General features: G+C 31.8%; 1 protein-coding gene and 1 long non-coding RNA gene across 2 annotated transcripts; both read right to left on the reverse strand.

The window, feature by feature from the left end:
* Nucleotides 1-1,393: 1,393 nt before the first annotated feature.
* LOC115951186 (IQ domain-containing protein IQM3-like) lies at nucleotides 1,394-11,912 on the reverse strand. The gene is made up of 9 exons (XM_031068370.1): nucleotides 11,570-11,912; nucleotides 11,338-11,452; nucleotides 7,992-8,057; nucleotides 7,758-7,846; nucleotides 6,364-6,451; nucleotides 6,061-6,213; nucleotides 5,839-5,931; nucleotides 5,520-5,621; nucleotides 1,394-1,676 (listed from the first exon to the last, which is right to left on the reverse strand). The coding sequence occupies exons 1-9, from the start codon at nucleotides 11,680-11,682 to the stop codon at nucleotides 1,647-1,649; spliced, it is 849 nt and encodes a 282-aa protein (XP_030924230.1). The 5' UTR covers nucleotides 11,683-11,912; the 3' UTR covers nucleotides 1,394-1,646.
* Nucleotides 3,535-5,509, reverse strand: LOC115951187. Its single transcript, XR_004083247.1, has 2 exons — nucleotides 5,048-5,509; nucleotides 3,535-3,899 (listed from the first exon to the last, which is right to left on the reverse strand). It is a non-coding gene; the product is annotated as an uncharacterized LOC115951187 (long non-coding RNA).
* Nucleotides 11,913-27,254: the final 15,342 nt, after the last annotated feature.

Below are 27,254 nucleotides of genomic sequence, written 5' to 3' on the forward strand. Positions count from 1 at the left end.
GTTACTTATTTTTCCTTTTATATCCGCCTGCGTTCACTGTCCTTCATCCACGTATAGGGTCAACCTTTCCAAGACTGATACTTGTCCCATCAGCCCATACCCAAAGTCATTGGGGGTGGTTGTAAAAGCCAAAGAATGCGGCTCTGTCAGGTGCAGAGTATTGAATGGCAGTAAAGGCAGCTTTCCCTAGATATTTTAGATTTTCTTTCAAGTTTTAGTCGTATACCGCTTTTACCCCTCTTTCTGGTGGGACTTTGGGTCTGCCGAGGACTGAACTGTCCTCGGCTGTATCCCAAGGCTATCTTGGGTTTTATACTATCGAGTTTGGGCTATAGCCCTCCTCGGCTTAGGGCTTTGGACTCCTCACGGGTAAATGGGCCTGGCCCATAAATTAGTTGGGCCCCACATATGTAATGTGTCCTTAATATATATATATATATATATATATATGCTTTTAACAATTTTTATAATAGTTATTTATTTTGAAAGATTTAAATAAACATAAAATTAATAATTAATTGTCTATGTATATAGAATTTTCATGATGTTGTATCTCATTTAATGTTTGTAACAATGTTTCTTAGTTGATAATAATATGTTTTTGATGTGCTTTCAATGTAATTTCTATTACAGGTGCTTGTAGGCCTTAGATAGAACCACACACCAATTTTGGGTGTCATTTCTATGTCGAGTTCTTGCCAAGGCTGTTTTTGATTATGTAACTTTGATAGAGGAAAATCCTAATATGATTGAGTCTTTTTTGGCTCAAGATGTATTGTTTTTATCTTCTTCTTAACGAAAGTTACAAATTTCTTATATAAAAAATAAAAAATAAAAAAAATTATTTCCTTGTTGGCCTTTGGCGCACAGCTGGAAGAAGAAAAAATCTTTGTAATTGTGACCCATGAGCAATAAATATATATGGCAAGTATACTTTTTTTTATTTTATTATAAAGTTTTAACTTATGGTGTCCGCTTCTGATGATTAGGCTCTTTATCATTGAATTAAGACATCAATCGGTTCTTGGTATAAGCAAGGATTGAACCACAGATCTCTTATTCAACTATCAGGGACCGACAAATATAATAATAAGTCAACATGAAGTTTTAGAACAAGGGTTACCACCATCTTTGATAATCAGTAATTTACTTCTTTTATTTTTCCCCTTTGTTTTATCTTCTTTTTGGTGAAAAAGTGTATGTTTCCTATATTCAAAATTTTTTTTTTCACAGCAAGTGTTCAAGAATGACGAAATGGATGATTCTTTCTCTTTTATTTATCAGTAAATTTCGAGACAAAACTTTTTGTATTTTTTTTTTCACAACTGTTGTATTGGTTAATGTGAATATGGTGTTACTTAAAAGACTGGTAGCCAAATTTGCTTATTATCATCATTGTCACCCTGTTATTATAATTACTTGATATCTTCGCAGTACACAATACACAAGCAAAACCTAACTAGTACGATCAGGAACAAATAAACAGGACGATCAAGATGATTCAGGAGGAGAAGTAGAGCAAGATCTTTGGCTATAAAGCACATTTTTATTATTATTTGGGCAGCAGTTTTAGGTAAGGGAGTTTAATTTTGACATTGTCAAAACATTAACAGCATTTCCATTTCCATTAATGGCCATAATCTTCCTTAATCAGAATCTTCATTCGCCTTTCCTATCTGCAAACAAGCAATGCGCAAACCATACCATCAGGCAATTACAAGAGATGACGTTTAAGCAAAAAAGAAGTCAGGTTTGAGGGTCAATGGATTGTGCTTACATGTTCTATTCCTTGTAAAAATTTGGATTTTCTCTAAGTATTTAATTACTTTTTAAAATAAAGTACTACAACTCACATAATATACCTAGATTATATTGCAAATTTTCAAATTTATCAAAAATAATTCTTAATATACCAAAATAAATCAAACTGAAAAATGAAAATAAAGAATATAAAATAAACTTATTTATATGCGTTGAGTTAGGTTGGGTTGGACGGGGTCAAATGGATTAAAAAAACTATCAACCTAAGACCAACATGACCCATCATCCAAGACTCAAAATAAAATACCAACCCAACCAACAAAAAACCAATCTAGGTATTAGAGTTGGGTTGGTTTGATTGGATTGATGGGATTGATGCACAATCCTTACAAATAACAAACAAATAATGCAAACAAAAAAGATAAGGTCCATGTGCGAATGACTTGATTGCTGGAGCTTATGTTTAACTTTTTAAAGTTTTGCTTTTCTAAATACAACTATATTTTTATCTAATTTATATTTTGAACCCAATAAGCCAGTAAAAGCGTATATTTGATAGGAAAAAATGATTATACACCCCTTAAACTTTGGATAAGTGGCCAAAACACTCCCCTAAACTTTTTTATTGGTCAATTTACTCCTTAAACTATACATACTTGCCAAATTAATTCTTCAGTTAGTTCCACGTTAAAACACTAACGGAATAGGATGTGAAGTTTAAAAACTAATTAATTCACACGATGGAAATAAGAGAGGAAAGACCTTGGTCTGACCGGCAAAGAAGAGAGAGAAAGAGGCGGTAGAACTAGAGCCACTGTGGAGCGGCGCTGAGTTCTTCATTTGGCGGTTGTCTCGCTCCCCGTCGGCCGTATCTTCAGGCCCTGGTACGTGCAAGTTTCTATCGGGGTTGAGTCCAGGATCCAAATAATCACAAATCCTTTCAAGCAATGAATAGGGTGAGTCCAGGTTTTTCTTTATTTTTATCTTTGAAAATGAAATTTTTAGATGTTTTGGCCCATGGAATTTTTGGCTGTGTAAAATTCTTTCCACTTTTTTTTTGTTTTTGTTTTTTTTAGTTCCTTTGAAAAAAAATGTTAGACCTGATGAAAAATTGAGTGAAATCTAAATGCTTGCTAATGACTTCTCTTATTGTATTTCTAATGACTTTATGGCCTTCACATCTAGTTTTGTCTAATTTCTTTTTTAATTTTCTCAAACAGATGTAAGGGATCAAAAATGTGTTACAAGTTGTAAGTTGCAACCTTGACATCCGATTGGAAATGTAAGACTTCAATATACTCTAAAATAATTGGAGTTGCAAAGAAAGATGGAAAAGACCTGGGACTTTAGGAGAAATGCCAACCAATGTGTACTCAAAATTGTATCTTGCTTAGTTAAGTGTTCAATGTCAATGATGTAACAATTATGTGATGATAATTAAGTGTTAAAATGTATTATGAGAGGTGCAAGGATATGTAATAGTTTTCATATATGTAATGACTAGTTTGTAATATAATTATGTTTATATATATAAAAAAACTTACTCAAATTTGCATATGAATTGAAGGATATGCAATGCGGACCTTGTTTGTGATCATTTGTCCACAAACTATTTCGTTTTTCTTTTTTTGAGAAGCTATTTACTGTGTACAATTTTTGTTTTTGTTCTTTTTTTTTTTCTTTTTTTTCATTGATGTTAACAAAACACAAATTTACAAAAATAAATTACACATAGGTGCATATGTTTCTTTAATGATAAAACGAGAATTATAATTTGTATAAATTGCACATAGGTGCAGAATTTTTTTTTTATTAATAACAAAATGAGGATCATAATCTGCTCATGAATACATCTCACACAAATCACTAGTACATAATTGCCAAACTAATTGGCATATGAACAATCATTAGAGCACTTAGCCAAAGTTTCAAAAACATGATTCTAAACTAAAAAAATTGATTGATGTTGTGGACCACCCATTCTCTCCACTTGCAACACTTCTTTGAGTTGAGGATCTCTCGCACCATCAATTTTTGTGGCGGGAGCTTGCAATACTTGATCTCCTCTCTTGAGGAGATGATAATGCAACACTTGCAAATGATCCTTCCTGACCTAATGCATTACTTGTACAGGACATCTACAAGAAAGCAATTACACATAACACAAATGTAAAAAAACAAATCTAATATTTGAAAGAAATAATCAATGAATCATTTCTAATATTTTTGAAAGAAATAATCAAGGAAAAAAAAATGTAAAACATCAATAAATCATATAGCAAGCTTAGTATTAGATGTACTAAATTATCCTATTGTGCATTTAAATTATAGCTAAAACCTCTAGTGTATTTCTGCCAAACCTGAAAAGTTTTACATAACCAAATAAGATTTTTTAATCAGATCTCAATTGATCGTTAGTCAAAGACGTAAAAAATACCAAGGTTAACTTCATAGTCTCTACTCACATATCTTCATTCCACCTTACATAACTAATGTTTTATTGAGTGTGTGCGTATATATGGGAAGCCAGTATGCTGGTGTATTAAGTGGTTTTCACAGTTTTAACATTCTATTCCTTTAGCCATACACATAGGCAAGGTTCTTCATTTGGACAAATTAAGTCTTTTGGTAACATATTATCAGAAATTTCACTTGACAAGGTTCTTCTACTGCCTATTACCACTTTCTATCTAGAAATTTTTGTGTATAATTCATCCAAATGGCACAAAAGAGTATGTTTACAAGAATTGTTTTGGTTATTCAGATATTTTACTGATGAACAAACATATTACATCTAGCAGAGTAAAGCTACTTTGAAACTCACAGTCCTTCAAGGACAACCTAACAAAGATTGCTAGCTTACTTAACAACAAGACTAATAATACAAAACAAAGTCATTTAAAGCCAAACTGGATCAGAGACAAGGATTAGCATAGACTCCGGCATCTACTAGCAACAACCCCACCAGATTGAATAGAAAGCACATATCACACAATCATTAGGACAATTTATCAAACAATTGGAATGCACAAATAATGAACCTAAGTTGAGAACTCAATCGACCACGGAATCCTAAAGACCCAACACAAAATTCATTAAATCTACATCATTTGATCAATATCAAACCATAATCATCACAAAAATCCACAAGTATCAAAGAAACTAAAAAACAAACCAAAAAAAAAGTGGAAACTGGAAAGAATTTTACACAGCCAAAAATTCCATAGGCCAAAACATCTTAAAATTTCATCTTCAAAGATTAAAATAAAGAAAAAAGTGGACTCACCCTATTCATTGCTTGAAAGGATTTGTGATTATTTGGATCTTAGAGTAAATAAACCCCAACCTCGACAGAAACTCGCACATACCAGGGCTTGAAGATACGGCCTACGGACGGCGAGACAGCCGTCGGATGAAGAACTTGGCACCGCTTTACGGTGGTTCTAGTTCTACTGCCTCTTTCTCTCTCCTCTTTGCTGGTCAAAACTAGGTCTCTCCTCTCTCTTTTCTTTCTTTTGTGTAAATTAGTTCATTTTTAAATTTCACATGATTCTCACATGCTATTCCGTGAGTTTTTTAACGGGAAGCTAACTGAAGTATTAATTTGGCAGGAGTGTATAGTTTGGGGAGTAAATTGGTTAATAAAAAAGTTTTGGAGTGTCTTGGTCACTAATCCAAAGTTTAGGGAGTATATGAACATTTTTTCCTATTTGATAAGTCATACATGAAATAATTATTGGGTGAAAGGAAATAGTTACCTGAACTCCGACAAGGTTTACCCCATGTTCTCTTAGAAATGATAAAAAGCGCTCAAGGCTGTCATCTCCGGGCTGGTAATGTCCACTATATCTAGAGATGAGCTGAAAATGTTAGAGCAGTCGATAATTAGACGCCACAAAAGAGCACAATTACATGATTTGAATTGAAATCGTGTACGTCTTCAACACACGAGTGTGCAAAATGGTGTGTGTAATAGGTTTTACAGTACATTACAAACCAGATCAACAACATAATTGCCAGTGGCCAAGCCCAGCCCAACAACTTTTCCCATGTAACAATGCCCCTATAAAACTGTACCTTAACAAATCCATGTTCTGCCTCTAGGCTTCCAGCAGCTATTGTAGCTCCTCCAGCCAAGAAGCTTGAATGATGGAACTTTCCTTTCTCTTTCTGCAAGGTATTAACAGTGTCTAAATTAGTTGTAAAAGACAATTATAGAAGCATGGAAATATGAAAAACTTGTCCCAAAAAAAAAAAAAAAAAAACCAAATAAGTTTCTGCTTGTTTAGTCTATCTTACCTTACCGATATAGAGTCTCCCTGAGGGACTCATAACAAATATCCACTTTGTCTTGGGCCCTTCCGACCCTTCAATTGTATGAAGCTCATGTCTACTTTGATTGTGAACAATTTTCCCCTCAGCAACCACATATTCGTATTGGTTTCTCTCTATCTAATTAATTTCACCAAATAACATATATATTCACCAGAAAAAGAAAGGTCTTAATTTGCAATTTCATTTATAATGCAACAATATGCATAACAGTTGATACTCAATTTCAGTCCAATAAATGTTCTGAATTTGATTTATGGAAGCACATACCGGTCCAAGATACTTAACGCATTGTTTTTTAAGCTTTTTTCTTGGGCATTCTGTGAGGTCAATCTCTTTACCAGCTCCATGATCCAACCTGCATTGTAAAAGTAACAAAACTTCAAGCAACAAAAACTAACCTCAATCCTTACTAGAATAATTACTCCAAAACTTGATTGAGCATAACAATTGTCTATTAACTGTTAAATATGTCTGTTAAAATTATGGTTAAATATTCAAATTTATTATTGTTTATTAATTTTTTGGGATAAATAGTAATTTATGATAATATCAAGCAGATGATCCTTTTTTTTTTCTTGGTTGAGGAAAAGGACCATGTTGTTTATATTAAGAATTTGAAAAATTAGAAACAAGGAAATGTAAAACATTTGAAGGAACAGATTCTATTCAAAGTAACAAACGTAAAGAAAGTCTTAACTCTCCTGACTAATATTTCTCAAGAAATTCACGAGGCCCATATTATTTGTAATATATATGAAGATCCTATGTGATTTGATTTAACTCCACTTTCCTAATAAAGCAAGTTGCAACCATTAATTATGTTGAACTACCATTCAATTCCTACTAGCTAAAGTTCAACAGTTCCACTGACCAAAAAAAAAAAAAAGGGATATACACAAACTGTCCTAAACATCATTTTTTGTCTTCACGTATGATACATCAATGGTGGACTCGAATCAAATCACCAACCACTCTAGCTAGTAGGAATTGAAATTATTGAATGGTATTGTGGGCTAAGTTTTAAAAACTCATTTTTTAAGTCCATTTTCAGATCTAAAACCTAAACCAAGTATTAAAACTTTTATGATATTATGATTCAAATTTTTCGATGAAGCAAAGCTTCCAAATCCTTAGGCCACAATTTTTTTTTTTTTCAAAGTAATCTCAAAGTCTCAATATCCAAAGTTCTAAAGTCAAACTTTCTTTTTTCTATATATGTGGTGCTAAAAGTTCATTATTTTAAGTCCTTTTTCATCTAAAATCTAGACTAAGTGTGTGTTTGGCTCCAAATTAAAAAGCCAATTTATTTTTGCTACTATTTATGGATCCCACCGCAATTTTTGGTACTATTCATGAGTCTTCCTGTACTATTTCAACTAACTTTTACCTTTATTTACAGTATTTTCTTTATTTACAGTATTTTCAGTAAAAAGTTTTCAGTTTCAGCAAAATAAGCAGATTCCAAACAGACCCCAAGTACTATGACTTTTATGATTTTGTGATTTAAATTTTTCAGTGAAGCAATGGCAAAGCTTCTAAATCCTTAGCACACATTTTTTTTTTCAAAGTACTCTCAATATCCAAAGTTCTAAAGTCAAACTTTTTCTCCTTAATTTCTATATTTGTAGTGCTAAAAGTTTCTTTGAGCATAATTTGCTTACCAATAAAAAAATGGCTGACCAGCATTTGATCTATACCACTGGTTGAAGTAAAAACGTAAGCAGCTCCCATAACGATGCCGTGGATCAATCTATGTGGCTCAAAATACAATGAAGAGTAAAGTTAATGACATAAAATGATAATATAAAAAATAGGATACAGTTAAAATTAGCAAAAAAAATCAAATTAACAAGATATATTATTAAGAAGAAAGGTTTTGGAGAAGAAGCTAGTACTGCTTCAATCCAATGCTGAAAAGCCAATATTTGTGCTTCGTCATCCTCTGAGAAACCTCTGCCTACCTGCCCAAGAAGTTAAATTTTCCGTGTTAGCAAAACTTAAATTAGATTTCTCGTGTCGATTATTTGTTATTTGTGAAAAGTTGATAAAAGTATAGTTGTAATAAAAATTAAAAAAAATGAAGTTTTAAAAAGTTGTTTATAACCAAATAAAATAACAATAAAAAAAATAAAAAAAAGCCATCTAAACACATTTTAAATCGGTTTGTGTTTGAAAATAAAATATGCGCATTTTAAATTAAGACATCTTGAAATCAATTATGAACTGTACTATATATGAGTTTTAAAATTTTCATCAACTGATCGTTTTTTACATAATTTTCTGATAATTTTATGACATCTCTACCCTATATAATAATTAAGAAAGACTGAAAAAGTCTACTTCAAATTCAAAGAAGGGTACTATTTCAAAATATATCACTTCCTATACTTTAAATATAGATTCAAAGAAAGTGCTTCTTTATGAAAGCTTCCCTCCATGTAATGAGTTATTATTTGAATTATGAAAAGAAAAAAAGAGGAATAAGATAAACTTCTAAAAAATGTTGTGGTTATGATTGAAAAAATGACCACATAGACAAGACAAAAAAGGTTATGTTATCATTATAATGTTGTTTTGGAACAGGTTGACCTTGTTAAGTCTTAATGATATTGGTAGGCCCCCTTGGTTTTCTCTTTTTTCTTCTTTTTATTATTATTATTTTTTTTGGGCTTTTCGTTGTTAAAAGGAAAATGTACTCTTTTTTTCGGTGAACTTGCAATATTTCCTCAACTTCAAAAGTGAACAATAAACACTACGACACCTTGGCATGTTGATAACTTTACAAATATAAGTTCTTTTGAGGTGGAGCCGTGGAGGAAAGGGGTAAGAAGGGCCAAGATTTTAGTCTTTAAGAGCATCCACATTAGTAGAGCTATAAATTTAGCAATATAACTTTACAAAAAGCTACTTTATCTATTTTACATTCTTACTTTTCAAAACATCCAATATAAGTGGTTTCATTTTATTTTTCAATACAATAAAATAATATAAACAACACAATAAAATAATATATCTACTACAAAATAATGTGAACATATAAATAAAATAATATATTTAATATAAAGTAGTGTGAATACATAATTTAATAATATATTTTTTTTTTACCTATGAGCTACACTGAACAACCACTTTTGGTTGTACACTATAGCTGTGGAGCCAAATTATTTGGCTTTGGCTCCACCAATGTAGCCATAAATTTGTATTTGTATTTGGATGTGTTAAAAATAGCAATATAACTTTTTAGCACCACCAATACTAATGCTCTTAAATTTCACACACATATACACTTTTTTAGTACAAGATAGAAATTCTACTCTAATCAAATCTAAGTGTATATGTATGTGAAAGCTCTCTTCTAGAAACTTGAACCCCGACCCTTACCCCCACACTTTACAAGTACTTATATTGTAAAGTGATCATCGCACCAGGGGTGTGCGGTAATCACACACATATACACTTAGTTTATGTTAAAGTAAAATTCTATATTAAATAATGAAAAAAAAAAAGTGTGAACAACGACCTCCATGACTATTGACAATAAGTATTTTGCATCTGTAGAATTTCAAAATAAACTAAAAATTTATTTTTCTATTAGATACCTTTTTGGGAAAACATTTATGTTAAATTTGACACTCCTAACAATATAAAGTGTTTATTAGCAACAATTAAAGGAGGATATTACCAAATTTTAAACTTTAGGAAGGGTATTTAATTTGTACCATAATTGAAGGAAGAAAATGTAATCAAAACTTTATACAAATAACCTTCCCCACTTCACATAGCTTTTTTGTTTTCGGATCATCTCTGAGAACTCTGTTGGTTGACTCATAGTGAACAAGTCCTTATAATATTCCATTAACACTTCCTCCACTTCACATAGCTAGATGGATTGAATTAGGTTATGACATGTTTAGCAACCCCTCTCCTCTAAATATGTAATTTAACGATAGTATCTCTCATATTTAAGTTTCCTTAGTCTCCTTTAAAAAAATTTGACTTCACAACAGATAAAGATCTAATAAAAACCAACTTATTTAATAGTATACCCTCTGCACATTATATATATGAGAGAAAGACTCTTATTTCTTATCCAATTAAAATATCACTCGTTTTAACCAAATGTACTTGTAAGGACAATTAGGGTTGCTCAAGCATCCAATCCACTCATCCAAATCGGGCTAATCCATTCTGTTTTGGGCTATTCCAATCAATGGTTTGGTTAATATTGGATTACTTCTCATCAAACCTGATCCAGTTTGATCAAATATCGGGTTTGGGTAAGAAAACTTAGAGACCTGACTGACCAATCATGATTATGGTTGAAGGAGGCCAAAAATCTATTGAGATACATACATGGGAGGCCAGATCAAGCATCCATTCTCCCCTTCTTGCCATTGACTATGATGTTTAGTCAACCGTTTCCCTTTTTCTCATTGTTTATTGAGTTGTCATTTTTAAGTTGATATCAAATCTCAACAATCACTCAAGAAAATCTATTAAATCGGAAAAGTAACCATGATTTGCTCTTTTGTACTTCTAAAGGTAGTATCTTACCGTTCACAATAGGTGAACACAGGTGAATAAGGCTCATATGCTGTGAGGGAGTCACAATTATAAATTTTTTGTTCTTCAAATCTTAACCAAAAAATCTAAAATCAAAATAATAATCACAATATTCAACCGAGAACTTAGAGGTTATGTTAGGTCAACAACCTAATTGGTATCGGTTAGCAATAGGTATAGTTTTTTAAACTCATCGATGTTCTCAAATCGAGTGGAGGGTTGAGTGTCAACTCAAACCTACCTGACTACCTGCCACTTGATGGACCCATGAACACCTTACCCCACTTCTCAAAAAGGTGAGAGGAAGACAATAAAAAATCCTAAAAATAACACAAGAAAATCCATTAAACCCTAAAAGTAACTATGACTTATTTTTCTTCTCAAGATAAAAACCCGTTTTTATCATAGGTGAAAACCCATAAATAAATAAGGGAGTATATATTGTATAAGACGGTCTCATGAGACTGTCTCATATAAAAATTTTCCATAGATAGAGCTCACATTCACCATTCCCTAGGATTGGCTTTGGGGCAACGGAATCTTCCTCGAATCAAGGAGATACTATATACAAACAGTTGTAATTTTCCATTCTTCAAATCGTAACCAAAAAAAAAAAGGTAAAATAAAAACAATAAGCACAATAGTAAAAAAAAGATTTCCAAGAATTGATATTCAAACCATAGAAGCATTAAAGCCAATCCGAGTCCAGCGAGTATTGGAACTCCTCTCTTTCAAGCACTCGAAGAAGAAAGTCGTACTGATGTTCAGTATAGCAAAGTCTATTGCGTGTCCCCTTCATAATCAACACCATTTTTTCAGTCCAACATTCAAGTAAAAAACCAGATAGCAAGATAAACAATAAGCAAAGATATTCCAAGAACATATGATATATATAGAGAGAGAGAGATACCAGAGCTCGGCTATAAGGGTGTCGGCTAACTTGCGCCGGTCACGAAAACTCCTATACATGTTCTGCAACTTCACAGCTGCGTGAGTTGCAGCCTGCAGAGAATCAATGGCCATTTTGTGTCGTTGAGAGTTGAGACTTTGACTTGGGAGTTGAGAGAGCTAAGTACTTTGGTTCAGTTGTGGCTTTAGCGGGAAATATAACATGTCAATTTATAGTATGAGAAAACATACTATAAATTTATTTATTCCTTAGTTTTCACGTGGTCCACTTCCAAAGCACATTCTCACTAGCATCCTTCGCGGCAAGACCCAGTGGATTGTGAGTGACCAAAGAGGAATCTTTAGCTTCAAATAGTAAAGAACAAAGAAATATTCAACTGCCTTTATCATTGATACATAACTAAGGAAAAAAAATTAAAAAGGGCTAGAATCTGAATTTATAAAAGAAGAATAATGTAGTCAGTGTCAGTCACATCAAAAAAATTGAAAAAGGAAAAAAAAATTAGACATCTCTAATGACATAAGATTTAAGGGTGGACAAGCAATCTAATTGATCGCCACTTCTACCCACCTGATGCAAAGCTCATTAAATCCCTTCCTCTGTGTTCAATCCCTCAGTCTGATGTGCTGATCTGGCCGAAGGAGAAAACAGGGACTTATTCAGTGAAATCGGGTTATAAGCTTCTGTGTGAGTGGCAAAATGAGGAGCTGAATCAACCTCGAATTTCTGATATTGATAGGAACTTTTGGAGTAGTATTTGGAAGATAAATGTCCCAGGAAAGATAAAGCATTTTATTTGGAAAGCTTGCTCTAACTCACTACCGACGAAGGAAAATCTGCTGAAGCGGAAAATTGTACAAGATGCAGTGTGTCAACGTTGCTCAAATGACTCAGTGGATGTGGTACATTCGTTGTGGAGCTGTGATGGTTTAAGGGAGGTGTGGAACGGGGAGTTTGGGTGGGTGTACGGCGCAGGAGTTCAATGGACCTCTTTCTCTGAAATTTTGAAGTTTGTTTAGACAAGGCCACACTCCGTTGCTCTTTTTGCAGCTATAGCATGGTCCGTTTGGTATCATAGAAACAAGCTCAGGTTGGGTGAAGCTTCCATTCCGTTGGGACAGATCAGGAGATTTGCTCGAGATTACATCCGTGATTTTAAAACTCTGACCAGTAAGCCTTCTGCACCAGTTCGCACTGCTCCTCGAGGATGGCGTCCACCTGCAAATGATGTTTGGAAGATAAACTTTGATGGCGCAAATTTTGGTGAGTCCGACGAAGCTGGAATTGGTGTGATTATTCGAGATTGCAGGGGCAAAGTTAAGGCTGCTCTTTCTGAAAAGATAAAAAAAGCCTCCTACCGTGGATATTCTGGAACTGATGGCTGCAAAGAGAGTGATGACTTTTTCCCTTGAAACAGGAACTTATAGAGCTATGCTTGAAGGAGATTCTGCCTCAGTGATCAAAGCAATTCAGCTTGGTGGCTGGGAATTCGCGCAGGGGGGTCACCTCATCCACGACATCTCTACATTAAAAAACTCTTTTCAGAGTATTTCTTTCTCTCATGTTATACGGCAAGGTAATGCAGTTGCACATGCCTTAGCCCAGAGAGCTAGACATTCTTTTCCTTTATCTGTCTGGGTGGAGCATGTTCCACAGGACATTGTTTCTTTCTTTTTGCACGACCTTGGTTTTTCTTAATATAAAGCATTGGCATGGTTTTCTTTCTCAAAAAAAAAAAAAAAAGGTGGACAATTACAAAACTTGATCAGTTAAGAACAATGTATCCTGTTTTTTAATATTTTTAATTTGGTAAAATAAGTTTAGATCCAAACTAAATTTGTTTCATGGTTTCACAAATGTAACACCCCCTCAATATCCATAGGTGTACATGACTATACATTCTCTATTTGAGATATGAATTAAGTTTTTGTATGCAATTTGATTACTGAAGATAAATGTAAAGCGATTATCTTGAAATTATTCAATTTATTCAATGTATTATGCTCTTGTTTTATATAAAACTAGTTGTAGGCCCAGGTAATGCGCGAGAATATATATAAATATTATATAATGGGATGTAATATATAAAAAGTTACACGTACTTCAAGTATTGTCAATTTTTTTTAAAGATTTTTGCAAGTATTTTTTATCTTCTTATCTCTACAAATATATCATTCTATTATTTTTTGTGTGTTTGATGAATATTTTTTTAAGGTGAACCATATCTTTCTAATTTTTGTTGTAGTGTGTTATACTAACCTAATATACAACTAAACTTTATAAGTTTCAACTCTCTTAAGAAATAAGTAGATATCATAATTGTAGAGTTGTAATTTACAACTATGTATTTTGTTGGCTTTAATTTCGTGCCAAATTTGATTGTATTTTTATTCAATCTTTTGTACCCTGTATTTATTGTGGGATTTGATTATAAGGGTTGTGTGATAGAGAGAGAGTGTGAAGACTCGAGCAATTGAAGACTGAAGAGTTTTCGCGGGTATCTCATGACTAAGCATCCCATGAAGTGACCCATGTGACTTAAACATGCTGGAATGCGAAGAGTCAGGACAAGATGGAGACAATTGTGTCTCGCGGGTAAGGCCTTCCCGCGAGAAACCCGCGAGACATTTTGTTTTGCCAGACTGTCAATTCTGATACACACTTTTTGTGCCTACACTATTTATACCCACATTACTCACAAATGTTGATGAGTGCTTCTGAGAGAAAACTCTAGCCAAACACCTTGAGAGTTAGAGATTGTTATACCCACAATCCTCTACATAATTACTTGTGGATTTTCCTCAACTCCTACCTCTCCAGTTCCATACCATTAAGAGGTTAATAGCCCAAACACTTACCACACCCTTTTAGAGTGTCAAGTGAGGTTTTGATGCTATTGGGAAGCATTGGAAGTAGCCAAGGATGGCAAATGCAACATGGAGCTTGTTGCAGGATTCGGAGAGTTAGACAAGACACGGTTCCGAGAAGTCTTGTTGGAGTAGGAGTTTGGAGGGCTTAGGTACATCGGGTAGATTAGGCTTGGAGGGTCTCTTGCTAACCCATGTATCCCAACTGATTGTCTAGTGGATCGATTACCGCTTGGAGGGCGGCGGAGAGGTTTTTTGCCGAGTTCTTCGATTTCCTCTTTGATAACACATCGGGGTGTTATCTTGTGTTTGCATCTCTCTTCCTTACTCTTTTACATTCCTTTTTACTGCTATGTTGTCTTGTTTATGGATTAAAGTAGCTTGTTTGTTTATCCGTTCACATTTACACTATTCCGCACTTAGAATTAAGTTAGTGTAAAATCTATTGAGCCGTAACTTTAATTTGGGGGTCTAAACAACTCTTGTGTTTTTAACACATTTTCGAGCTTTCAATAATAATCAAAACTCATCACAAAATTACAAATTTATCTTAACCAAAATTAAAATGAAATCAAAGAAATAAAAGATAGACTTTATCATAATTTATTATTTAAACAATTGGTAGGCATATTCAAATTCATAGTCATGTAGATTGTGTTTTGATATAAATTCAAATACCTATTTCAAAAAAAAAACTAAGTATTAACCCAAATCAAAATTCAACCAAAGCTATAAAAGGAAGAGAGAAGACTTTGTAAATGGGAAATTTTTTTATATTAAAAAAAAAACACAATAACAAAACACATATTAAAAAAAAAACCATCAATCTTAATTAGAGTCATAAAAAAGAACAAAAATTCACTAAAAGAAAGTAGAGAGAGACAAAGAGTACTCACAGTTTTTGTGTGGAAAAAATATGGATTGAATGGGAGAAATGATATCAAATTTATACAAATAAAATGGGAAGAAGAAGAGTTAAGTTATAAAAAAGAGAAAATGATGAAGGAAGTTCAACAGTGAAGTAAAGAGTAGTGGGGAAGGTAAAGAGGTAAAGAGAGAAGGGAAAAGTTGGAGAAAGTGTAACCGAGGGTGCATACAAATAAAATGGGAAGAAGAGTCAAGTTATAAAAAAGAGAAAACGATGAATGAAGTGTAACAGTGAAGTAAAGAGTAGAGAGAGAGGTAAAGAGGTAAAGAGGAAAGGGAAAGGTTGGAGGAAGTGGAACCGTAGGTTTATACAAATAAAATGAGAAGAAGAAGAGTCAAGTTATAAAAAAGAGAGAAGGATGAAGGGGGTGTAACGGTGAAGTAGAGAGTAGTGGGGGAGGTAAAGAGACAAAGAGGAAAGGGAAAGGCTGGAGGAGGTGTAACCGTAAGTGTAGATTAATAGGGAGAAGAGTAGGTTTTTGTTTTTGTTTTTTTGTAGAGAGTAATGAGAAGAAAAGTTTAAAAAAAGAAAAGAAAAGATAAAAAATAAGTGAATGATGTGACTCAATGATAGAGAAGCAAAATGTATTGTATTGTGTGTGTGTATATAATGACAGTCAATGTTGAAAGGAGTTTTCAATATAGACAATAGACAATTAGAATTTATGATAGTGTCTATTGCATCACATTTGGCCTGCACCACGAAGAATTAATTTTGCAATAAACAATCAATAAAAATGGAAGACCAAAAATAATAATAATAATAATAATGATGTGGCCGCTAATATGACTCAACAAGAACGTAGTAACAATAAATGTTACACTTCAGCTTTTAGATATATATAGATGCAGATCTCATCTGCAAATTCCACACATATGACAAACACTTCATATGAGAGAGCAAGATATAATATACTGAGAGTATGAAATAATATTTTGATGAACTTTCGAGTTTCGAAGCCTCATAAGAAAAACTATTAAAATGAGAATGGGTGGACTTGCCCCTTCAAAGTCGTGTTTGTGAATAAGTGGAATTCCTCCTTCAAAGTCATCTTTGTGTTTTTGGTTATAGAAGCGCACACAGTTGACTACGCTTAGTCTTGTCCAATGGTCCTTGTGGCTTTTAGTCGTTGTCTCTATCCACACACACAGAGCATAACATAATAAAATACAAGGTGTTAAGTGAGGAAGGCCACCTGTAGATGAGAGCATCAAGAATTTAACAATGCTTCTTTTCTAAATAAGAGCTCAGTTATATTGATTATCTTAATAGCATTTTTTCAGTTAGTTATTAAATTCATATTTTATGAACAATTAAAATCATTGTAACCCTTCATAAGTGGATTTCTATCTTCAATCCTAACCCAACCTACACTATAATGAATTGGGTTAGGGTTTAATTAACAGGAGTGGGAATGGGAATGAATTGGTCTATTAATGTGTTTGAGTTGGATGTTGCCACCACTTTTCTTTCCCTTCAGAAGCAACCATGACCCTGCAATGCCATTAGGAGTTAGGACTATCCTACAAATTCTGTACCCATGGTGATTTTGATTTTACAAACAACAACCAACCTTTAGTTCTAAAATGGTTCAAAAATTTTGAGGTCGGTCATAAATCTTCAACAAATTAATCAAGGTCAATCACTTTTTTTTTTTTTTTGGTCACTCTATTCTATCCAAAATCATACTCTATTGATTTTACAAAAAATAAGATAATTTCATCACCACCTTTTTGATATTTTTTTTGCTCGTGTTTGCCATGTGCTATACACTCTAGGACAGTGGCGGTGCCACGTTAAGGGTAGGGTGGTCCCAAGACCACCCTGACTTGAAAAAAAAAATTATTTGAATACTCTTTAAAAAAAAATTTGGGAACACCCTCAATTTTTTTTATGCCAATAAAATTAAATTTTGCTCCATTATTTGTTCTACTTTCAAGCAAAAAGAAAAAGCCCAAAAAAAAATTTAACTAAAATCTTTAAAAAAAAAAAAAATTAACATAGCAAGCCCACCCCAAGGAAAAAAAGCCCAATATCAATCTTAAACAAAACTAACCCAAACGGATTCTCAAAAAAAAAAAACCAAAACCCAAATTACGAATACGCCGATTGATCAAAATCATCAAATGGTAAAGCAAATTAGCAAAATTGAAATCAGAAATGAACTCCTAACCTAAATGAAAAAAAAAAAAAAAAAACCCCTCATCAACAACCAAGCTCCAAGCACATCGGGCAACAAAGTACATCGAGCCTCAAACTTGAGCAACAGTGACAGCGAGATCGGAGATCAGATCAGAGATTGCTTGGCTTGCCTCGTCGCCTCGACCCTTGTCCCCTGAGTCCTCACCTCGACGTGCTGTCACGGCGCCGCCCTTCAGGCCTCAAGGTATTTCAGGTCTTTACTTCTCTCTCTTTTTCTCTTTTAGTCTATCTCATCTAAATCTTACATCTTTGGCTTTGCTAATTGCCGTGCTCTGATCTGAGAGTGACTGAGTGAGAGCGAAGCTCTCTCTTTCTTTCTCTTTGAACTGAAACGAGATTCTCATATATCTCTCTGTTTCTTTATTTCTCTATGTCTAAATGTCTAATTGTCTTTACTTTATAACTTTATTTGACATTTTGACTTTATTGGTTTGTGAGTTTGTCATTTTGTGTATTGTGAATTTTGTGTGTTGTGTGTTGTGAATGTTTTATATATTTAATATTTTGTGGAATGTTGATTGGCTCTTGTGACTCTTGTCTGTTGAGTGGGCAGTGGATGGGGGCCATAGGGCCGTGGGGTGGGATATTTGAATTAGGGAAGTGGACAGGTAGAGGCAATAAAGGCTGAAGGCATGCAAAGGCAATATAAAACACAAAAAATTAAATTATGTTAGGCACTAGGCAGTGGGTTAAGCCGTGGATAATGCACATGGGGTGTGTGCTAATGCACAGTGGGGTGTGAGCTAGGCTGCTAGTAGTTAGTAAAGAAAAATAATGAAGCAACTAAACAACAATAATTAATTAATAATTTAATTAACCAATACAATATAAAAGACAAACAAATTAAATTATGTTAGGCAGTAGGTTGAGCCGTGGATAATGCACATGGGATGTATGCTAATGCACAGTGGGGTGTGTGTTAGACTGCTAGTAGTCAGTAAAGAAAAATAATGAAGCAACTAAACAACAATAATTAATTAATAATTTAATTAACCAATCTATATATTACTAAAAACTGAAACGCAGCATTTAACGTTGCTATGCTTACGTTAAGCCACATTAACAGCCACATTATCATTTTTTGTTCCCAATTTTTCTTATATATTTTTTTAAACATTTTCACATTTAAGGTGACTTAAAAGCTCCATTATTTAAAAATTAAAATATCTTTTAACTGTTATTTTTATAATTAATTTTCCAAAACTCTCCCTCCCTTTTACCTCTTCATCTCCCCACTACTTTCAACCTTAATATCATTTTTTATCTACCTTTTTTTCTTCTTTTATTTTGACTTTTCTTATTCTCAACATCTTATTATAAATTTGATGTTTTCTTTTTCATTCTATGCATAGTTTTTTCACATAAAAAAGGTTACTTCTCTCTCTCTCTCTCTCTCTCTCTCAATTTGTTTTTCATTTTTTATTTGACTTTTTTATTTTTATTGCATCAACTCTTTAGGTTGATGAATTTTTGTGTTAATTAGAATTCTACTTTGGGTTGATGCAATTTAGTTTTGTGTTTTAAGTTGTTATCTTTTATATTATGTTTGATTAAATATTATCCTACTGCATTATACATATAGTTTATAATAATATAATGCTATTCTATTACATAGAATGACATGGATAATTTGGTTTTTATTGATATATATTATATTTTTACTCTTTTTTCCTCTCATCTTATTTTATTCAACTTTTAAATTAAGTCACATCCTCCATTCGTTATTCAACTTATTTTATTCAACATTTAAATCCAGCCACAAACATTACTTTCTTTGCCATACGTTGGGAGAATCAAAATATTTGTTTGATAAAAGATTATATAATTTATAATTTAGATAGCATCTTTGTAATGTGTCTAGTCTATATATTATTAAAAACTGAGGTGTAGCATTTAGTATTATTATGCTCATGTTAAGCCACATCAGCAGCCACGTTATCATTTTTTGTTCCCAATTTTCCTTATATATTTTTTTAAACATTTTCACATTTGAGGTTACATAAAAACTCCATTATTCAAAAATTAAAATATCTTTTAACCATTATTTTTATTATTAATTTTCCAAAACTCTCCCTCCCATTTACCTCTTCATCTCTCCACTACTTTCAACCTTAATATCATTCTTTCTCTACCTTTTTATCTTCCATTATTTTGACTTCTCTTATTCTCAACATCTTATTATAAATTTGACATTTTCTTTTTCATTCTATGCATAATTTTTTCACACAAAAAATGTTACTTCTCTCTCTCTCTCTCTCTCTCTCAATTTTTTTTTTTCATTTTTTGTTTGATTTTTTTATTTTTATTTTTAGTGCATCAATTCTTTAGGTTGATGAATTTTTGTGTTAATTAGAATTCTACTTTGGGTTGATGCAATTTAGTATTATATTTTAAATTGTTATCTTTTATATTATGTTTGATTAAATATTATCCTACTGCATTATACATGTAGTATATAATAATATAATGTTCTTATATTACATAGAATGACATGGATAATTTGATTTTTACTGCTATCTATTTTATTTTTACTCATTTTTCCACTCATCTTATTTTATTCAACATTTAAATTCAATCACATCCTCCATACGTTATTCGACTTATTTTATTCTGCATTTCAATCCAGCCACAAACATGCCATTCTTTACCATACGTTGGAAGAATCAAAATATTTGTGTGATAAAAGATCATATAATTTATAATTTAGATAGCACCCTTTGAATGTGTCTAGTCTATATCTATATATTATTAAAAACCGAGGCATAGCATTTAATATTGCTATACTCACATTAATCCACATTAGCAGTCACGTTATCATTTTTTACTACCAATTTTCCTTATATATTTTTTTAAACATTTGAGGTTACCTAAAAACTCCAATATTTAAAAATTAAAATATCTTTTAACCATTATTTTTATTATTAATTTTCCAAAACTCTCCCTCCCTTTTACCTCTTCATCTCCCCACTACTTTCAACCTTAATATCATTCTTTCTCTACCTTTTTATCTTCCTTTATTTTGACTTTTCTTATTCTCAACATCTTATTATAAATTTGACATTTTCTTTTTCATTCTATGCATAATTTTTTCACACAAAAAAGGTTACTTCTCTCTCTCTCTCAATTTGTTTTTCATTTTTTGTTTGATTTTTTTTTATTGCATCAATTCTTTAGGTTGATGAAATTTTTGTGTTAATTAGAATTCTACTTTGGGTTGACGCAATTTAGTTTTGTATTTTAAATTGTTATCTTTTATATTATGTTTTATTAAATATTATCCTACTGCATTATACATATAGTATATAATAATATATTGTTCTTATATTACATAGAATGACATGGATAATTTGATTTTTACTGCTATCTATTTTATTTTTACTCATTTTTCCACTCATCTTATTTTATTCAACATTTAAATCCAATCACATCCTCCATATGTTATTCGACTTATTTTATTCCGCAATTAAATCCAGCCACAAACATGCCGTTCTTTACCATACATTGGGAGAATCAAAATATTTGTGTGATAAAAAATCATATAATTTATAATTTAGATAGCACCCTCTGAATGTGTCTAGTGTATATATTACTAAAAGCTGAAGTGTAGCATTTAATATTGATATGCTCACGTTAAGCCACATTAGCAGCCACGTTATCATTTTTTTTTACCCAATTTCTCGTATATATTTTTTTAAACATTTTCACATTTAAGGTGTTGAAGGCCAAAATTTCACAAGAAAGCCCATTCCATGAAAAGTAAAGAAGGCCCAATTCAAGCAGCAAGAAGAATCAACATTAAGGCCCTATTTATGTTCAGATTTCCAGCAAAAAGGCCATTAAAAAATCCAGCAAAATCTAGTGAAAGAACTAGGCCGGGATACCCAGAGGCTGCCAGAGGCCCGGGATCCTCAGGTACAGCTAATGTAGGATTGAGACAGCTCAAGAGAGGTACCACGAAATACAAGAAATGAAGAACAGATATGTCATTCTCAAGTACCCAATGGTGCAGTAAAGAATCAGAAAGTATAAAGCAAACATTCATGAACAAAGGAGTTGTACCACAATGAACCAAGTATGAGAAAACCATAAGTAGAAGCAACTGGAAGGGAACTTTCAACCCAGCAGTAAAAGATTCCAACTATTTAGGAATAATGACAGCAAGGAAAGACAACCGACAGCTGAGTTTGAAAAGTGAGAAACCTTGAAAGAAGAGAGATTGAAGGCTAGTTGCCTAAGGACGCCCCGAAATGGAAAGTCAGCAAGTGACTTTTAGAGAAACAGCACTAAAAGATGAAAACTATGAGGAAAAAGGGAAGAGACCAGCCCCTGGGCAACTGTCACAACACGAGCTCTGAGGGGCAAAAGAGAGAAATCACTAGTACCTCGGAGCCCTAGAAAACACACTATAAAAGGAAGAGAAAACCCATGTTGAAGTGGGGGGGGATTTTCAGTAGAAAGAATATCATAACAGAGCTATTAGAACTCTATAAAATTTAAGAAAAACAGAGGAACGTCTCCCGGTATCCCAGAAACAGCCACTATAGCACATACTTGGATTCAAAAGGATTCAAACTTTGCAAGTCTTAGAGGCTTGGATAGCTATCGAAGTCTGTAATTTTTGAACTTATTTGAACCTTGTATCACGTCTTAGTGAGCACATTTGTAATCCACAATTAAGAAAAATAATGAAATATCTCATATTGATTTGAGGATTTCTAACAATTACTTTGCATATTTCTTTATTATATTATCTTCCTTTACTACTTCTTGTTGCTCAATACATATATTCTTGCTTGTAAAGCTGAGTCCTTTACCCAAGCAAAGCCACTCAGACTTGAGTTCCAAATCCCACAAGTCTGGTGCAAAAGCACTAAGTCTGTGAGAATTGGGGCCAGGATTCTCGTGGCTGAATCATTCTCATGAAATTCATTTACATATATGTATATGTATTAATATATATATATATATATATATATATCCTAATCTAAGAAACTAACAATTATTTGAAGATATGTGCATTGTACAGTTGTTCTTATGTAGGACCTATAGAGGTAAAAGGAAATGACAAAACTCCATTGCATAACAAGCATGGAGAAAGATTGTATAGTGCAGAGAACCAGAAATTCTAAGTTCTTACAAGCCTAATACGTCCCGGAATCCCACGACAGTACGCCCGGGGTACCAAGTGAAGGAATTTTTTAAAATTTTTATACGATAAAAGATAAGCCTTAAATATTCTATTTCAATCTCTTTCTCATTGTGAATATTATGAACATCTATTTTACTTATTTTGTAAGAGTAAAGGGTCATTTTATGATACTAAAACACTTATAATGGTATTTTATTGCTTAGGAGGAATCGCATTTTTGCCTTGAGGAGATTTATGTGACTTGCGCACAATTTGATTCGTAATCAGCCCCTATTTAGCTGCGGTGAACCAAGCTCAGTCCACCAAACTACAACTATTTGGCACAGGATCCTTGGGCCTGTGTGCTAAAGAAAAAAAGCACTCTCACATAAGGTGACTTAAAAACTCCATTATTTAAAAATTAAAATATCTTTTAACCATTATTTTAATTATTACTTTTCCAAAACTCTCCCTCCCTTTTACCTCTTCATCTCCCCACTACTTTCAACCTTAATATCATTCGTTCTCTACCTTTTTATCTTCCTTAATTTTGACTTTTCTTATTCTCCACATCTTATTATAAATTTGAAATTTTCTTTTCCATTCTATGCATAGTTTTTTCACACAAAAAAGGTTACTTCTCTCTCTCTCTCTCTCTCTCAATTTGTTTTTCATTTTTTGTTTGATTTTTTTATTTTTATTGCATAAATTCTTTAGGTTGATGAATTTTTGACTTAATTAGAATTTTACTTTGGGTTGATGCTATTTAGTTTTGGGTTTTAAGTTGTTATCTTTTATATTATATATGATTAAATATTATCCTATTGCATTATACATATAGTATATAATAATATAATGCTATTCTATTACACAGAATGGCATGGATAATTTGATGTTTATTACTCTATATTTTATTTTTACTCTTTTTTCCTCTCATCTTATTTTATTCAAGATATAAATCCAATCACATCCTCCATACGTTATTCAACATTTAAATCCAGCCACAAACATGCCTTTCTTTGCCATACGTTGGGAGAATCAAAATATTTGTTTGATAAAAGATTATATAATTTATAATTTAGATAGCATCTTTTGAACGTGCCTAGTCTATATATTACAAAAAGCTAAAACGAAGCATTTAATATTATTATGCTCACGTTAAGCCACATTAGCATCCATGTTATAATTTTTTGTTGCCAATTTTCTTATATATTTTTTTAAACATTTTCACATTTAAGGTGACTTAAAAACTCCATTATTTAAAAATTAAAATATATTTTGACCATTACTTTTATTATTAATTTTCCAGAATTCTCCCTTCCTTTTACCTCTTCATCTCCCCGCTACTTTCTACCTTAATATCATTCTTTCTCTACATTTCTATCTTCCTTTATTTTGACTTTTCTTATTCTCCACTTCTTATTATAAATTTGACACTTTCTTTTTCATTCTATGCATAGTCTTTTCACACAAAAAAGATTACTTCTCTCTCTCTCTCTCTCTCTCTCTCTCAATTTGTTTTTCATTTTTTGTTTGATTTTTTTAATTTTTATTGCATCAATTCTTTAGGATGATGAATTTTTGTATTAATTAGAATTCTACTTTGGGTTGATGCAATTTAGTTTTGCGTTTTAAGTTGTTATCTTTTATATTATGTTTGATTAAATATTATCCTACTGCATTATACATATACTATATAATAATATAATGTTATTATATTACATAGAACAACATGGATAATTTGATTTTTATTGCTATCTATTTTTTTTTTACTCATTTTTCCTCTCATCTTATGTTATTCAACATTTAAATCCAATTACATCCTCTATACGTTATTCAACTTATTTTATTCAACATTTAAATTCAGCCGCAAACATGCCTTTCTTTTCCATACATTAGGAGAATCAAAATATTTGTGTGATAAAAGATCATATAATTATTAATTTCAATAGCACCCATTGAATGTATCTAGTCTATATATTACTAAAAGTTGAAGCGTAAAATTTGATATTGCTCTACTCACGTCAAGCCACATTAGCAACCACGTTATCATTTTTTGTTCCCAATTTTTCTTATATATTTTTTAAAACATTTTCACATTTAAGGTGACTTAAAAAATCCATTATTTAAAAATTAAAATATCTTTTAACCATTATTTTTATTATTCGTTTTCCAAAACTCTCCCTCCCTTTTACCTCTTGATCTCTCCCCCACTTTCCACCTTAATATCATTATTTCTCTACCATTTTATCTTCCCTTATTTTGACTTTTCTTATTCTCATCATACTATTATAAATTTGATATTTTCTTTTTCATTCTATGCATAGTTTTCTCACACAAAAAATGTTACTTCTCTCTCTGTCACCATCTAAATTTTTTTTCATTTTTTGTTTGGTTTTTATTTTTATTTTTATTGCATCAATTCTTTAGGTTGATGAATTTTTGTTTTAATTAGAATTATATTTTGGGTTGATGCAATTTAGTTTTGTGTTTTAAGTTGTTGTCTTTTATATTATGTTTGATTAAATATTATCCTACCGCATTATACATATAGTATATAATAATATAATGTTATTATATTACATAGAATGACATGGATAATTTGCTGTTTATTGTTACATATTTGATTTTTACTCTTTTTTCTTCTCGTCTTATTTTATTCAACATTTAAATCAAGTCACATCCTCCATGTGTTATTCATCTTATTTTGTTCAACATTTAAGTCCAGACACAAACATGCCTTTCTTTACAATACGTTGGGAGAATCAAAATATTTGTGTGATAAAAGATTATACAATTTATAATTTAGATAGCATCTTTTGTATGTGTCTAGTCAACATATTACTAAAAGCTAAAGCATAGCATTTAATGTTGCTATGTTCACGTTAAACCACATTAGCAGCCGCGTTATCATTTTTTGTTCCCAATTTTTCTTATATATTTTTTTAAACATTTTCACATTTGAGGTTACTTAAAAACTTCACTATTTAAAAATTAAAATATCTTTTAACCATTATTTTTATTATTAATTTTCCAAAACTCTCCCTCCCTTTTACCTCTTCATCTCCCCGCTACTTTCTAACTTAATATCATTCTCTCTCTACCATTTTATTTTCTCTCATTTTGACTTTTCTTATTCTCATCATCTTATTATATATTTGATATTTTCTTTTTCATTCTATGCATGGTTTTCTCACACAAAAAATGATACTTCTCTCTCTCCCTGTCTCTCTCTCACTAGCTCAATTTGTTTTTCATTTTTTGTTTGATTTTTTTTTTTTATTGCTTCAATTCTTTAGGTTGATGAATTTTTGTGTTAATTAGAATTTTACTTTGGGTTGACGCAATTTAGTTTTGTATTTTAAGTTGTTATCTTTTATATTATGTTTGATTAAATATTATCCGACTGCATTATACATATAGTATATAATAATATAATATTATTATATTACATAGAATGACATGGATAATTTGATTTTTACTGCCATCTATTTTATTTTCACTCATTTTTCCACTCATCTTATTTTATTCAACATTTAAATCCAATCACATCCTCTATACGTTATTCAACTTATTTTATTTAGCATTTAAATCCAGCCACAAACGTGCCTTTCTTTACCATACGTTGGGAGAATCAAAATATTTGTGTGATAAAAGATCATATAATTTATAATTTAGATAGCACCCATTGAATGTGTCTAGTCTATATATTACTAAAAGCTGGAGCGTTGCATTTAATATTGCTATGCTCATGTTAAGCCACATTAGCAGCCACGTTATCATTTTTTGTACCCAATTTCTTGTATATATTTTTTTAAACATTTTCACATTTTAGGAGACTTAAAAGCACTGTTATTTAAAAATCTATATATTATTAAAAGCTGAAGCGTTGCATTTAATGTTGCTATGCTCATGTTAAGCCACATTAGCAGCCACGTTATCATTTTTTGTACCCAATTTCTCGTATATATTTTTTTAAACATTTTCATATTTTAGGAGACTTAAAAGCACTGTTATTTAAAAATTAATATATTTTTTAACAATTATTTTTATTATTCATTTTCCAAAACTCTCCCTCTCTTTTACTTCTTCATCTCCCCTCTACTTTCAACCTTAATATCATTCTTTCTATACTATTTTATCTTTCCTTATTTTGACTTCTCTTATTTTCATCATCTTATTATAAATTTGACAATTTCTTTTTCATTCTATGCATAGTTTTCTCACACAAAAAAAGGTTACTTCTCTCTCTCCCTATCTCTCTCATTATCTCAATTTGTTTTTCATTTTTTGTTTATTTTTTTTATTTTTATTACATCAATTCTTTAGGTTGATGAATTTTTGTATTAATTAGAATTCTACTTTGGGTTGATGCAATTTAGTTTTGTGTTTTAAATTGCTGTCTTTTATATTATGTTTGATTAAATATTATCCTATTTCATTATACATATTGTGGGGCCCAACTAATTTATGGGCCAGGCCCATTTACCCGTGAGGAGGCCAGAGGCCCAAGCCGAGGAGGGCTATGGCCCAAACTCGACAAGATAGCCTTGGGATTCA

This window comes from Quercus lobata, chromosome 7 (assembly GCF_001633185.2).
Source record: "Quercus lobata isolate SW786 chromosome 7, ValleyOak3.0 Primary Assembly, whole genome shotgun sequence".
NCBI classification, from domain to species: Eukaryota; Viridiplantae; Streptophyta; class Magnoliopsida; order Fagales; family Fagaceae; genus Quercus; species Quercus lobata.